The sequence below is a fragment of the Nothobranchius furzeri genome, chromosome 10, assembly GCF_043380555.1.
Source record: "Nothobranchius furzeri strain GRZ-AD chromosome 10, NfurGRZ-RIMD1, whole genome shotgun sequence".
Classification (NCBI taxonomy): Eukaryota; Metazoa; Chordata; class Actinopteri; order Cyprinodontiformes; family Nothobranchiidae; genus Nothobranchius; species Nothobranchius furzeri.
In genome coordinates, this window is record NC_091750.1 from 33,124,377 (window position 1) to 33,140,910 (window position 16,534).

Here is a 16,534-nt window from a genome sequence, read left to right on the forward strand (position 1 = left end):
CAGTGGTTGTGTTGTACATGAACTTTACATAGAATATGTGGGTAAAATAATACTTTCTCGTTATTGTGCTATAAAGTAAATGTGCAGTAACTAGTTCTACTAACAATGTCAGATTTAAAAATTGGAAACGAAACATCAAAATTCAAGTCGAGTTCAAGCACTTTTCAAGTGCTATTTGTGACATCAAAAGGAACATTTCCTTATGCACCACACACCCAACCTGGCCCACTCCATTCATGGACCCGCTTCAGATGTAGGTCTGTATGGGACAATGGAAGGGTCCAGCTAGGGCTGATTGGCCAAGGTCACACAACACAGTCCACTGATTGGGGGACAGAAAACATCACTGCTTGCAATGAGCAAATCAAACACCAGAGTGCTGTTGTTGGTATTGTTATTTTTACACAGACGTGCTATTTTTTATAGGTCCAACAGATCGGGCCAGCAACTGTCCAGTTGCAAATACAGTATTTTTCCAAATCAGGGCCAACACTGAACCGGCACTGGGCCAGAATCCCGACAGTAGAATATAATAGACCTTATTGATCCCACAGTGGGCAGATTCACTAGTTACAACCGCACCAACACTTAGAGGATTACAAAGTTACAAGTACACACAGGCAGTAAGCTATTACTGTACTTTCAATCACCAAAACAATGAATAAGACATGAAAGACTTGGGTTTCAGAACTATGCAGCATATTGCAAGGGACACAGACATGTGTACATCTGATATTGCACAGGTATGGAACACATACTGAGAACTGCATTGATGTTTTTGTGTACCAGGATAAGGCCGGTACAGCTTAAACTGAGGAGTAATACACTCTTACTGCAGAGGGGATGAATGACCTGCGGTCACGTTCTGATTTACATCTGGGATGTCTCAGTCTGCCTCTGAAGGAGCTGTCCATGGGGGGTTTAAGATGGAGGTCATCTTCCCCGTCCTCCGTTCACACGTCTTCTCAACTAAATCCAGTGGACAGCCCAGAACTGAGCTAGCTTTGTTAACTATCCTGTTCAGTCTCTTCGTGTCCCGGTCAGAGCTGCCTGCACCCCAACAGACCACAGCAGGGTGGAGAGCAGAGCCAGCCACAGAGTGTTACAAGGATTTTAGCAGATGGTAATTAACTCTGAAGAATCTCCGCCTCTTCAGGAGGTGGAGGTGGCTTTGGTCCTTCTGATACAGAGCATCAGTGTTGTTGGACCAGTTTAGTGTACTGTTGAGGTGAACACCCAGGTAATTAAAGGTATCCACCCTGTCAGTGTCTGCTCCCTGTGTGTTTACTGGTGAGTGGGAAGAATTGTTTCACTGGTAGTCAATCACCATTTCCTTTGTCTTACTGGTTTTCAAGCGAAGGTGGTTACACTCACACCAGTCCACGAAGGCACATGATGACTGATCTGTACTCCTGGTCACTCCCCTCAGACACACAGCCGACAATGGCTGAGTCATCAGAGGACTTCTGTAGGTGACAGTTGCTTGTGTTGTAGGCGACGTCTGAGGTGGAGAAGATGAATAGAAAGGGTGAGAGCATTGTGCCCTGTGGAGCTCCAGTACTGCATGCAACCACCTAGACGTACAATTGTGCAGCCTCACGTACTGTGGTCTGTTGGCGAGGTAATTGATGCATGGTCCATGCAGTCAGATGTTCGTCAACTCCAGCACCCATCAGTAGGCACAGCTGGATGGTGTTGAGGGCACTTGAAGTCGAAGAACACGATTCTCAGTGCTTTTTTGCATCTCGAGGTGAGTAAGAGTTTGGTGCTGCGGTTCGATGAGCGTGTCTTCCACCCCCATGTTTGGTTTATTTTCAAATGGAAGTGGGTCTATTTCTTGTCTCACCACTGAACATCGATGGGTGAGGATGAGCCTCTCCATAGTCTTCATTAGATGGGAGGACAAGGTGACAGGTCTGTGTTGGTCTGGTTCTCTGGGATGTGATGTTTTGCGAACTGGAACCACACAGAAGGTCTTCCACAGGATGGGGACCTGCTCCATCCAAAGGCTCAGGTTGAAAATGTGCATGGCCACTCCACAAAGCTGATCAGCACAGCCTTTGAGCAGTCTGGGGATGATCCTGTCAGGACCTGCAACTTCCCTGATTCTGAGCTGCCTCCGCTCTCTCCTCACCTGATCAGATGCAGGTGCAGAGGAGTGTTGGTGGTGGGGGAAATGCTGTTGGATGGTGTGGAAGTTGGGAGTGAGGGGAACTGGCTGGCTGAGTGGAGGCGGTTGGGGGGTGATGGTGGTACCTGTTGCAGCTGTGGGGGTGTGGAGTCGAATCTGTTACTAAAACAAGTGAAATTAATTGAAATTTCAAATGAAACCAACAAAAAAGAAACAACAATGCTACAGCCTGCAGTCCAGTCCACAGGTCAAAAAAAGGAAAGGAGGGGAGAAAAAGGCACTTCCATTTCCTAGAGTCCAGACCGTAATAATGGTGCCTTCCAGTCATCCTCAGAACTCGTTTTTCCAAGATAAGTTAGCCAGAAATGACGTAATAATCTCGGAGCTGCCAGCTTTTAGGTTTCATAGGACCCCAAGATCCCAAATTTGAGGATGGCTATGCCCAGTGCTACCAGAAAGTAGTTTTTGTCTTTTTTCCCATTTATATGGTCTGTTTCCTTTCTTTTCGCCATTTAACAGCACAGAGTAACTGTTTGTTGTTGTCAATAATTACATAGCTAAAAAATTCAACACTGCCGCCAAAATTGACAGATGTTTCTGGTTTTTACTTTTCCTGGCATTTATATTTTTTTACATTTGATTTGTAATGTTTTTGTGGTTGTATGTGGCGAATGTTGAAGGGCATGTTTGTCACTATTATTTAGGTGCAGAGAACACTAGGTTATAGTTCTTTGGTGTAGTACTACACTGGTGGCCTCCATGTTTTCCGAGTTGGAAGTTGGAACACAAAACGAGCCAGTTACATCATTTCCAGCACAGAGTTGCCTGCTATCTGGGATTTTAGCACATACTGGCACAAGAAAATGATTTACAAGTATGAAAGAGTTGCAAAGTATCCCTTTAACGTGATAATTTGACCCTCAAAATAATACTGTTGTTATTTATTTATGGAAGGGGAAGTGAGGGGGGCTTTGGCTCCAGGCGTTTCTAAATCTCAGCTGTGGCCCTGTAAATGCGTCTAACACACACAAAAAGGACTCGTTTGAAAACACAGACATTACTACACACGTGCGTTGATTCTGAGGAGGAAGGGGAGTGTTTTACTTTCCGTGAAGAGAAGACACACCTTCAGCTCCTTGTGTTTTCCTGCATGTCAGCTGAGGGCGACAGAGGGAGGTGTCCCCACCACTTCCCCCCTTCTTTCCCTTTTCTCAAGATTTCCCTGAGTCCACAATAAACTTTCATTTTGGGAAGTCGTCATACATACAAACACACGCGTGCGCGCGCATACAAGCACATACAGCATCGGCCGTCATCGTGTGCTGCCCTGGCTTTCTGCAAAGCTAAAATACTTGTTGTAGTTCGCGCGTAAAAAGGCGCACTGGGAAGACGGACATCTAAAAGCGCACAGGTGGAGCGCCTGTTTTATTTGGACTTTTTCAAAGAGGAACCAAACAGAAAGACAAGACAACGGCACAGAGCATTATGTTTTATTGATGGTTAATTATCGCGTTGTTTGCTTGTTTTCTGCGTGTTTTCTCTCCACGGGAGCCTCAAGGAACCACCTGGGATGGAAAAGCTTGCCTCCTCCGGACTATAATAAAACCTCCCGGGATAAAGAATGAAGTAACAGCTATGGAGCCGGACAATGCCCCGCACTCCAAACCCAAAGCTGCGGGAGTCGGGGGGTGAGTCAAGATTTATTGGCTGCTTAACTTCGACACTTTTTAGGGTTAATACATCCTAGGAGTCCGCCGTGTGAGCGTGACTGGAGGAAGAAATGAGTGTTTGTTGAAATAGTTTCCAAAAATAAAAAGTTAACTAAACATTTCAGTTGTGTGCTGCTGCATCTGCACCGGAGCGGATAGGAAGCTTTAATAAGTTGCATGTGGAAACAAATGCGCTTGTCACAGTTCAGTGAGAGTCTCCGTTCTGCCTGCGCAGCTTGTTTCAGAATGAACTGCCAAACGATCTGGGACTGATTTGAGACGATCTTCTCCTCCCTTTTCCTCTCCTTTCCTCCCTGCTGTGAGCTCCACTCAGCTGGCCAGTGCTGGCTCTCCCAATGGGAGGAGGGCCAAAGAGTCAGAAAGTTGCATCAGTCCTGCCAGACTCACTTTCTGTCCTGTTTTGTAGCTGCACCTGGTTGGTGAGCATTTTTCTGCGGCTTTCTGCAAAACCACGGATGCACACACACTAAAAAACACACAAGTTTTCACTGGGATCTCATCACTGTGTGGGCCACTTCAAGCAGCAGTCACTCTACAGGCAACCGATTCAATCTGCAGGAATAAGCCAGATTAACAACTGTGTGGTGTAAAAAAAAGCATGATGTCAGCTTCAGTTTGGATGTCATTCTGAGATGTTAAAGCAATCCTAGTTAGACATTAAAATTGTCAGTAAATAGGAAACATTCAGCTTATTTATACAATTCACAACCAGTCATCTCAAGGCACTTTAAAAAGTGAGCATTCCAATTGAACCTACTTATAAGTGCTCCGAGTTCAGTTCATTTTTCCGATTAGTTCAAAGTTTCTTTTGTAAGAAAACCCAACAGACTGTGTGGAGTCGCTGACCTTTACTGCAACCTTTCACATTAAGCAAGCATGCAGCGACAGTGGGGAGGAACCCTCCCCTTTAACAGGAAGAAACCTCCAGCAGAATGTGTTGAGCCTTACCCCGGCTTTCCACAGGAGCCGTCAGCAGCACGTCATAGCTGCTGATAGGAACCGCTGTGGTCAACAGAACCTTTTCCACCGGAGCCGTCAGCAGCGCGAGTCGGCCGCGTCTCAGGAGCAGCATGTCGCGGCCTTTACGCGCCGGTTCTATTTTCTACGCGCGGCGCCTCTGAAACGGGTCAAGTTCGACATTTTTGGGGAAGGAAAGACAGGAAATCAGACGCGGAAATGGAGAGAAGCTTCCGAGATTTTCAGAATAAAGAGCGTACTGCCTTCCGGTTGCTTTACTTTTAAAAGAAGTGCGGCCCCGTGAGAAGTTATCACCTAGCTAGCGGTCTCCTTTGTTTTTCAGGTCCGTATTGGCGATTATAAAACGGACAGAACATAAAACACAAACCTTTTGGAGCCATGTTGTAGTTTTCTCCTGCTTGTTGTTGTGTTTACTGACGAAGTCACTCGTGTGACTTCGTGCTCGGTCGGTGACAGCTGCTCCCCTGCTGCTTCGCGTCTCGTGGGAAGGGCCAAGCAGCAGCTTACGCCAGCAAGACGTGCTGCTGCAGTAACGTGCTGCTGACGGCTCCCGTGGAAACCCGGGGTAAAGCCTAATTTATACTTCTCCGTCAGCTCCACGAGGGAAAGACAGACACGCACGCACGGACGGAGACATTTTGCTCTCATACTTCTCTGTCTCCTGGGGAGTGCTGCAAAGCAATTCTCCGCCACAGCAGAGGGCGTAGCGCTGTTCTGTGGTATCCTGTCATGTATCGGTCCAGGATAGTGTGTTTATATTGTGTTTTTTGTACATAAGAGACGTTTTAACACAGACAGATTTGTCTCTCATCCTCCTCCACCTCTTCATGCGCTCCCCACCTCTAAACCCACGTTTCCTGTCATTTCTGTCCACAAATAAAACGCTTGCTGCGCATCTTTTCACTCCTCCAGTCACGGGGAATTAAACGTTTATGTTTTTAGAGTTTTTTCACGAGGTATTCTTCAAGCTTCTCCGTGTCTGCCGCTAGTTGTCCTCGGCTCTGTTTATGTTTTTGAGGGCGCAATGGCGGCGGTGTAGACGACAGCGGTGCCCTGACCAATCACAAGCTTGTGTTCTCCGTCTCGACGGACGAATGTTTAGAAAAGAGAGCTCGACTCCGTCCGTCCTTGCGGGCCTGCTGGCGTTGCGTGCATCCATCCCGATGCAGACGGAGACGTGTAATTTAGGCTTAACCTGGTGTGTGACAGGAAACGCTGTGACCGTCAGTCGAGCTTCATAAGAGTTTCATTCATTAGTCAGGCCTTGCAACAATATTACTACCAAACAGGGCTTTCATAAGCAGAAGCTAACCGTCATGCACATAGTTTTTTATTGGGGGGGGGGGGGGGGGGGATATGTCCCCCCACTTTTTCCAAAGTAAATTTTTGTCCCCTGCACTTTTTACTGTCTAAACCAATATTATGATATATCAGGTAGATGCTGGTTGAGCACTAGGACCAAGCGGAAAACAACCGCATGTTACATATTTTTTGTATACTTATTGTAAAGACCCCCGCACGCCCCAGTCCTTATCCCGGTTTTGTCCCCCCCCTTATAAAGTTAAAACTACATCCATGCTGAATGTTAGCATTAGCTACTCCACAACGTGGCAGAACTCCTTCAGGCTGGTGTTATTTGTGGAGATAAAACAATAACATTGTAGAGCAAACAATGCCATTGGTAGAGCTGTGTTGCTGTTAGCCAATCAGAGGCACGATCTCCAAATATCAGGAAGTAAGACTCCAGAACCAGCCGCCTTCTGCTCACCCCCCTTCTCCAAATGCGTTTCACAATTGGGAAGATATCGACGCTCCTTCAAGATAATTAGAAAAAACATTTCTTTCCAGGGTGAGAAGTATGATCAGCCAGTTTTTTATTTAAAAGTGATAAACTGGTACAAACATCACCTTACATGTATAATGGCCAAAACTCTGATGGCTGTGAAGTAAAAAAAATGAAATTTACATTTCTGTTTACCTTTACAGATGACTATAAACATGAAACCACCAGATCTTCTAACATTTTTTCCACCTTTTTGTTGGTTTTTCCAGGAGAACTTTGCTTTTTTGGACCATATTGTGTTTCACCTGCTCCCTGAGGCTCGTACATGCACAAGGTAAGCAGCTTAAAGGCAAACATTACAGAAAAAGTGTTTTTTTCCTGCATAATCACACAACATAGCAGGCAGAATCACGAATGTGCTCCATAATCTGTGTGAGGAAATCAAAACAGCCTCATACCGTACCATACCAGCTTTATTTCTAAAGCCATTCCAACACCCACAAGACCAACGTGCTGTACACAAAATAATAAAATGGCAATCACTTGGTACATAATAAAAGAAATAGAGTCAGAGTATGTCAGGATTTAAAGTTAAAGTCCCATCACACACTGGTGAAATATTCAGACATCTCACCTGATTGGCTAACAGCATTGCAACTCTACCACTGGCTCGGTTTGCTGTGCAACATTGATGTTTGAGGGGGGTGTAAACCTGCAACCCCTGTTATGGGGCGGGAACTTCACTCCTCTGCCGCCAACGCCCCAGTATGAACAAATGCCCGGTGAGTCGTTTTCTGTTGGGGAAAAAAAGCTCTCACGCTCCTGTTTCAGGCACATGTTAGATGGAGAACCCAGAAAACATCAGGATTACGAATCTTGCTCATTAATGTCCATGATAAGTGAACCTCTTGCCTCTTATTGGCCAACAGCAATGCAACTCTTCCACTGTCTCCATTCGCTCATTTTCAGGGTGAAAAATGCAACGTTGATATCGCAACAAACATGGACGTAATTTTCACTTTAGAAGTGTGTGTGTGTGTGTGTGTGTGTGTGTGTGTGTGTGTGTGTGTGTGTGTGTGTGTGTGTGTGTGTGTGTGTGTGTGTATGGGGGTTGAGGGTGGGGGGTGGGGGGGACAGGCTTCAACACAAACGGTTGTTTTCCGCTTGGTCCTAGAGCTCAACCAGTGTCAATTTAATATAGCGTAACATTGTTTTTGGATGGTAAAAAGTGCAGGGGTCAAAACTTGACTTTGGAAAAAGTGAGGGGGGACATGTCCCCCCTGTTCCCCCCAAAATTACGTCCATGGCCACAAATAAGACAAGACTGAACGTGTCCCGCCACAATGTGGAGTTGCTAACTCTAGTTGTTAGCTTCCACTATCCGAGACATGCTCAGCTCTCCTGGGTGCTGAATCGACAACAGCCTTGCCCCGTCGCCAGTGCCGTGTCCAGGCCTTTTAAAATGGGGTAGCTCAGGTGGGGCTCTTGTTTATGCATGGGTGGCATCTATAGTTATGGTTTTTTTTATGTAGGGGTCGAGGGTGGATGGGGGTTGGGAGACAAAAAGCCTTTTGTAGACAATGTAAAGTAAATTTAAATGGAGCTCAGTGGGGTGGCCCATCAGATTCTAACGTTGGCATGTGCCACCCCAGGTCGGTCCCTGGACACGACCCTGCCTGTCATGAGCCAAGCTGGGCGAGTCCAGGAATGCTAAAGCGTGACGTGGATCTGACTGACTTTTCTAATCCGATCATTTCCCTGTCTGTTTTTTATTGGTGGCTGATGCAGGAAACAGGACAGAAGACTATTTTCACATTTAGCCTGTATGGTAAACTAACAGATCATTTAAAAAATAACAAGTAAAAGGTCATAGGTGAACTTGGTCTATAGAAACATTGAAATGATCTGTCCTTATGGTACTGCTTGTATACGGTAGGATGATAAACGTGTAACAGACAATTCCATTCCTCTAAAAACAAAATGTAGTTATTTTCTTAAACTGTATTCATAACAGCCCCACTTTTTAATGAAGACACGTTTTTAGCTAATTCAATCTGCCAGCATCACTGTTTCTGCAGCTGTTCAGTCCTTGTCCTTAGATCAACAAACCTAAACCACTCTGAAGTGGCTTCATAAAGCTGGTTTATGACCCATCGGCCGTGCTTTACAAACATCCCTGTTCACTTGAAAGTGCACTTTTTATTTGGACTCATGCTAAGCTGTGTGTTCATACCTTTCTGTTGCACAACCAAGAGACTATGATGAGCACGTTGTTAGATTTTATTGTGCGGTTTATAAAACAGGACTATCTTGGCCTGGGGGGGGGGGGGGGGGGGGCAAGGCATGGCGGCCCGCCAGGCCTAAGGAGCGCTAGGAGAAACCCTGTTCCTGATATGATTGAGCAGCAAACCTCTCACACCAGTGGTGTTCTGTTGCCAAGAACGTGAGTGAATACGTAAGTGACCACACATCACATTCAATAGGCAGCACACTCATTTGTTCTCCAAATTGGGGCAATCCACCATGCTCACTATCTCCGATTTATGACTGGAGCACTCCAGATGTGCTTTCAAGCAAACCAGAGCTCTCTTAACACACCACACACTGCAAGAATATCATATCTGATAAGATTATCTTTAGAGCTCCTAGGGTGATTGGGCAAGTCCTTAAAAGTACTGATCACTGAAAAATGATTTTATACGTAATATTTCTGATTATAATTGGTTATAGAAACTCTAGGATTGGAAGTCTGACAGACCCATGTCACTAAATATTCATGGACTCACCCATCTTGCTCGCAAAGGGGAAGGATGTTGTTGGTTTAGCATCCAGGAAACAGTACAATCTAATTGTTAGCATTAGCACCACAGCAGAACTCGTTCAGGCGTGTTATTTGTGGAGATAAAACATTAGCATAGCTGAGCAAACGGAGTCAGAGTCATTGCTAGAGTTGCGTTGCTGTTGTCCAAATCGAGGCAAAATGTCCAAATATCAGGAAACAAGACTCCAAATCCAGTTGTCTGAAGCTACTTTCTCCTCCAGCTGACATCTGAGCTTTCTCCCCCCAGAATGCAACTCACAAGGCATTCTTTGCCACTAGAGACCACTGCAAGTGTATCCGTTAAACAAGCGATCCACACTCAGGGCCACAGTTAGACCTAAAACAGGTAGAAGTGTAGAAGGTAACCCTAACCCCAAACCACTTGGGAGGGGGAGAGTAAACTTTGATGATATTGGATGATCCAGAGAGGTGAGTTTTGTAGAAAAACTTTAACTCATTCACTGCCAGCGTTTCTCACCGTTTTTACTGTTTTTTTAAGAGTGACAGAACGTTGCGCGCTCGGATGATGTCGACGCCAGAACTACCAAAACAAAGAGGAGACTCACCTCTTACATCAGGAAGAATCCGCGTGTTTCAAGCATTATCCGTTCTTTCATAATCCGTTGTTGAATTGGGATCGGCAGAAGCTTTTCCGGTTCGCGCCTCACTTTTTTTACAGCAGCGGCCCAAAACGATCTCCTAACACATGGATGTTCTGCTGCCTGATCACGTGACGTGTGACGTACGCGGATGAAGATCGGCTTCAGGGCTGAGATGTTTGTTCTTACGGTGCGGGGGCTCGTCCGACGCCCACACAGTAAAAACATGCAGTGAACGGTTGGATTTAAAATGACGACTTTAGTCGTCATTGGCAGTGAATGAGTTAATAGACCTCCAGGTTCACATTCTTTGTAAAATACCACATAATGTTTAATCAATGCAAGCACGTGCATGCTCTCTGGTAAAGTTTTGTTGTCTGATAGAGTAATTTTTTTAAATGCAACTTCTCTGTATTTTATTTTTATTCACTTAATTTTTTAGCCTTTTTTCTGTTTATCAGGAGTTTGCAAAGAGCTGGAGGCAGCCCGCCTACACACTTAGATTAAAAAATGGTGCTCAGAAAGCCTCGAGAATACACGAGACAATCAAAGAACAACTTGTCTTTCTCATGCCTTATTGCCAATTCAGATCAGTGTTGCAGAAGACAGCTCGACGGTCTTTGTTGGGCTTGCAGCATGGTTTTAAACGTACTTTTTCTCTGTGTGTGAGTTTTTCAGTCAGGCGGATCCCCTGCCTGCACACGCAGAGCAGGGGTTCCCTCCTCTTAACAGAAAATGGGTCTACGCTTTCCTCTGCTGAGCCACAACTGATAACTCAGCAGTCTGTTTTAGTCCAGCGCACATTTGTTTCCTATCGCCCTGGAAGGTGACTGAAGCTGCTAGTTTACATTCTGAACAGTTTCCTGCATCTGCAGGAAACTGGAAAAGTTGCTTAAATGTTTGGCGCTTGTAATAAATTATTTAGTGGAAATAAAGTGTGTTTCTTTCACAACTGAAATGTGGATTTAATTAAACCTTTCCTCTAAGGTGTGCATCCAATTAGGAGCAATATACAACACACACAGCACCGTGATGTGTACACATTACTCACATGTTCCTCCAGCAAGACACCAGTAGCAATTAAAACCTGCAGCAAGCAACCTGCAGGATGTTCTCCTGAGCTCAGGCCCCCGTCAGAGGAACGGTCTCTAATCAGCAGACATTACCAGATAATGTTTCTGTTTGTGCGCTCGGAAACCCCCCATACCCCCACAACTGTCTCCTCCTGGGACGCGTTCAACCTCAACTTCCTGAGATTGTCCTAATTAAGACTGATGTAAGGGTGACATAACACGCAGCAATCCCCTATCGTAGATGCTGATGTGTGACCCTATAGAGACTTTCATGTAGGTTGTTTCTGATAAATGGCTTTGCTGTGAGTTTCCATGAGTCTGACTTCAAACCTGTAAGTCCCAGGATTGCATCACGACACGTTAAATATCACTCATGCTTCTGCACTCTCATCTCCTTCCGTTCATGCTCTGGTGCAGATCCGCACGCTGAGATTCATAAAGAGACTTTTGCACAAATTGTTACCTCGTTTTCATTTGGGTCTCATAAGTGTTGGTAATGAGGGGAATGCAGCGCGGTAATAAAGAAACAGATTAAACAGATGAAAGCAAAGCAAAAGTACATGTTCTCTGTGTTCAACGTGATCAGAGCTCTGGATCATTTTCAGCGTCATTAAGTCTACAAACCTGACTTACTTCTTATGCTTTCTTGTTTTTCTCTTGAAGATGTGGACGTCCTGCAGCATCTTGGGCTTTTTGGGCGGAGGGCAGCTGGGTCATCGCCCGCACCTCCTCAGCCTATTCCTAATGGAGTCATCCCCTTCAAGTCCGGCATTATCCTGACCCCACGGGCACGCGTCCAGGTGCCCCTGCGCACGGTTCTCCCTGCATCCTACCACTCCACCAGCTTCTCACTGGTTCTCAGCCTGTTTGCTCATCGCTTCAACAGCGCCTTCCTTTTCTCTGTTCTGTCTAAGAGAAAGAGGGTGCAGCTCGGACTGCAGCTCGTTCCAGGGAACGTCATCGTTCACGTCGGGCACAAGAGCTTTGTAACTTTTGACTATGACGTCTACGATGGCCGATGGCATCATTTTGCTTTGGATATTCGAGGCCGTCATGTATTCTTGCACACATCCTGTGGTAAGAACAGTCTACGCGCATACCTGTCTTCTCAAAAGGAGGCGGTGTTGGATCCAGATGGCTCATTCCTGCTGGGCAAAATGAACCGCCATTCAGTGCCATTTGAAGGTGCCATTTGTCAGTTTGACATCCATCCGTCTGCAGAGTCGGCTCATAACTATTGTGATTTTATTAAGAAACACTGCAGAGAAGCAGACACCTATCGGCCCGTACTTTCTCCCATGCTACCTCTGTTTGCTGATCCAAATATTACTTTTGCTCGCACAAGCCCGTCATCTTTGGCCTTGACTACGGAAAGCTCCAGGACCACGATTCTTCCAACTGACCGCCCAATATCACCGAAAACAACATCTGAGTATTTGAATATAGGCACTCCGAAAGCTGGTTCTGGTTCTGTTTCTCCACCAGATCATCCACGATCAGAAAGCCCTTCCAAGATTTTAACGCAGACTGTTACTACATCTCTCAGGATTAGCGTGACTACACCCAATCCAAAACCAAACATGCACACCTGGAAGAACACCAGGCAGAGGGACGCTAATCCATCAAAACCTTCTGGGAAGCATGAACGTTTTCCTGGTTCTACCAGACAGTCAGATCTGAAGCCAGACTTTAGCACCACGGCTGTTCCCACACACAAATCTCCCTCAAGCACACCCCCCCACCCAGAAAAGAACCCATCCCCGGAAGCTCTCCAGAAACCCGAGCCAAAAGTGACCGGTTCACAGGATTTCACATCTACCACTCCTACTACGGCCACTCCAGCTTCCGCAGATGACTCGCAGACATTTGACCTGGAGCCGACCCAGTTTTCCCTGCTGGCTGGATCACCTGGACTAAAGGGAGATCCGGGACCACCGGTGAGTGAGTCAGCTCAAAGTGTGTGTGTGTGTGTGTGTTTACTGCAGAGTGGTGGTGTGTTTCTGAACGAGTCAGGACCGATATGAAGGGTCACGGTCAGCCGATGACTAATTTGTGCCTCCAGCCCTCATCGTCGATGCCCACACTTTCTGAACCTGAGTCAGTTTTTGAACTCTGAATTGAACCAGCTGTTGAATCTGCTCTGCACAGACATTTTTAGAGCATTTTATTTAAACATACATTTAAATACAGTTTGGACGCAGCAATGGGCTGTCCGCAGATGTGCCTGTTTTTAATCTGCTCTACTAAAGACATTTATTGGCTGATTTTTATATTAAAAACATTTAATATCAGCCCACTTTATCAGCGCACTGACATGTTGATCCATCCCTGTGTAGAACTGCAGCTGATGAAAGCTCTGGTTGAGCTTTGGCCCAGTTTCAATAGACTACCTTAGGAGCTGTTTGCTTTTATGTTTATCATTATTAATAACTTTTTATTTTGTGTCCTCCTACTGACTCAGATACTTCTTTACTTCTTGACTTCTCAGCCGTATTTACGTTAGTGGTTGAGAGTTTTGGAATTGATACGTTTCTTGTCCAATGGCGCCATCTAGAGGCTGAAAAATGGTACGCACCTCAAGCCGCTCCTGCCACTTCTGTATTTAGAGCCAAAAGCAATGCTTCTCATTCATAAATGTGCACTTCCAATCACCCAGTCACGCTATGTTGTTCATACATACATACATACATACATACATACATACATACATATATATATGTATATATATATATATACATACATACATACATACATACATACATACATACATACATACATACATACATGCCTACATGCCTACATACATGCATACATGCATACATACATACATGCATACATACATACATACATACATACATACATACATACATGCATACATGCATACATACATACATACATACATACATACATACATACATACATACATACATACATACATACATACATACATACATACATACATACATACATACATACATACATACATACATACATACATACATACATATATATATATATATATATATATACGTCCCGGCCGCTCCAGTCATCACAGGATGGTCGGCTAGCAGTGCCTACACCACGCTCAGGACAATCCAGACTCTTCTCATGCATCGTTCCACAAATGTGGAATGACCTTCCAAGCACTACCAGAACAGGAGCTTCCTTTTCAATTTTCAAGAAACTCCTGAAGACCCTGCTCTTCAGAGAGCATCTTCTCAACTAGCTCCCTCCCTGCACCCGTCCCCCTCTCTACTGTCCACTCCTTGTTCCCTCCTCTCCATGACTGATGTCAAGTTGTTGTTGTTGTTAGCCTCAAGGGCAACATGCCGATTATCACTTGTAAGTCGCTTTGGACAAAAGTGTCTGCTAAACACATAAACATAAACATATATTACATATATATATATATATATATATATATATATATATATATATATATATATATATATATATATATATATATATATATATATATATATATATATATATATATATATAATACATATAAACATATATATATATAAACATATATATATATATAAACATATATATATATATATATGTTTATATATATACATAAACATATATTACATATATATATATATATATATATATATATATATATATATATATATATATATATATATATATGTGCGTCTGTTGACATTATTACATCAAGTGCTTTTAGTTAATGCTAACTGTTGCTCTTCTATGGGACAGGGCTGCCTTAACAAACAAATAAGACGTATTAACTACATCATGTCACAGGACAGGGTAAGGGTTTCACTTTCATGAATATTTAAAAAAAATTCATACATAATTCCTGAAAGTGGGAAATCTCTGGATTGCAACTAACTGATTTATTCCCTGAGCTGCAAATCGTGCATACACGGGGTTGTGAGACATATCAGTGCCAGCAGTTGTACACCGTTTCCTTTCAGAGCCCTTTCAGCCAGTAAAGGGTCTGGCAGTGAAGTGTTAGATTCCTCTGACGTGATGTGTATGTTTGAAAGGGGGGTCAAAGGTTAAGAGGATAAAGCGCTGGGACACAATCAGCCATTCAGACTATATATTTAAAGGCCCAGCTCAATATGAATGCTGTGATTTGTTTCTCATAATGAAGCGCCCCAGACTGGTAACTTTCTATAATTTATCCTCCACATTTAATGCAAAAAGGCACTTAGGAAGAGACACAAACATTTCTGAATTTATTACAAGAAATGCTCCTGGTGACATCGCTTTTTAAAGAGCAGGCTCACAGAGAACCAGTTTTTCATTTGTTATTTCCAAAGATAATCATTAACGGAGTTTTTCATGCAGGCTGAACAGGGAAATAGTCTTCTACACCTATTTCCTGCATGAGCTTCTGATGGAAAATAGACGGATAAATGCTCGGATCATTTTGTTGGTTTAGCCTCCAGAAACCAGCAGAGAACGCCTCGGCTAGCAGAAGCTAACTGTTAGCATTTGCAACTCCACCACACAGCAGAACTCCTTCAGGCAGGTCTTATTTGTGGAGAGTGATTGTTGCAGAGCAAACAGAGTCATGTTGCTGTTAGCCAATCAGAGGAGAGATGTGCACATATCAGGAAATAAGAGTCTAAATCCTGCCGTCGGAAGCAACTTTCTGCTCCAGCTGACTTCTGTGTCCCCAAACAGGAGCACTAGAGGCCCCACCCCCCCAGAACAGCTTACAAGGCTCTCATTCCTAGAAATCGCTGCAAATGTACTCAAAATATGAGTAAAGTCGACCTTAAAAGAAATTTTCACCTGAGATGCTTCAAGCTCCAACCTAATGCATGTGCTGGACACTGTCAACTACAACAAACAATGTTCGTTCTTACTAATTTAGCACTAAGTCCTGGTCCTCCTTTTTGTTGCTGCAGTTATTTGATTACGTACAGTTGGCACACACCGTCTGTGGCTTAGTGTGGCTGTCAGCCGACGAGTCTGGACGACTCCTGGAGACCGGTAGGGATGACAACATTTGTGTCATGCAGGCCTTGCAGTATAGCAGACGGTGACATGATGAATTGGATCGGTGTCATCAGCAGCCTCTCAGCATTACATCCTCCATCTCAGCATGACAGAATCAACGGAGGCGGGGCTTAGCCTGGCAGCATTGATGTGTCTTGTTACAGATACACGTGAGACAAACATTAGACTCTTTTGGTTCATTTTAAATCAGTAAAGCTAGATGAACTTGTTTAGATTTGTTTGCTGGCCGTCCAAACCAGCACAAAATTATTAGCTTGCTAATTATTTACACTCTAAACTCTGTTGGTCACACACAGAATTTGCCTTTTGCCTTGATGCTAGCTCTACTTTAACCTTTCATGTTGGTTCAGAGGAGTAGTGTGGATGACTGATGTTTGTTTGACACGCGTCCCTTACAAGTCAGTGACTTTACAGCAAT

At 44.3% G+C, this 16,534-nt stretch overlaps 1 protein-coding gene across 2 annotated transcripts in view; it reads left to right on the forward strand.

Moving 5' to 3' along the window:
- Positions 1-3,624: 3,624 nt before the first annotated feature.
- The window catches only part of col27a1b (collagen, type XXVII, alpha 1b), a 104,635-nt gene continuing 91,725 nt past the window's right edge, over positions 3,625-16,534 (forward strand). For both annotated transcript variants that reach the window (XM_015960571.3, XM_015960572.3), the window contains exons 1-3: positions 3,625-3,819; positions 6,892-6,956; positions 11,779-13,052. In XM_015960571.3, the coding sequence (XP_015816057.3) occupies positions 3,767-3,819; positions 6,892-6,956; positions 11,779-13,052 (1,392 nt within the window). In that variant the 5' untranslated portion in view covers positions 3,625-3,766. The remainder of the gene's footprint in view (positions 3,820-6,891; positions 6,957-11,778; positions 13,053-16,534) is intronic.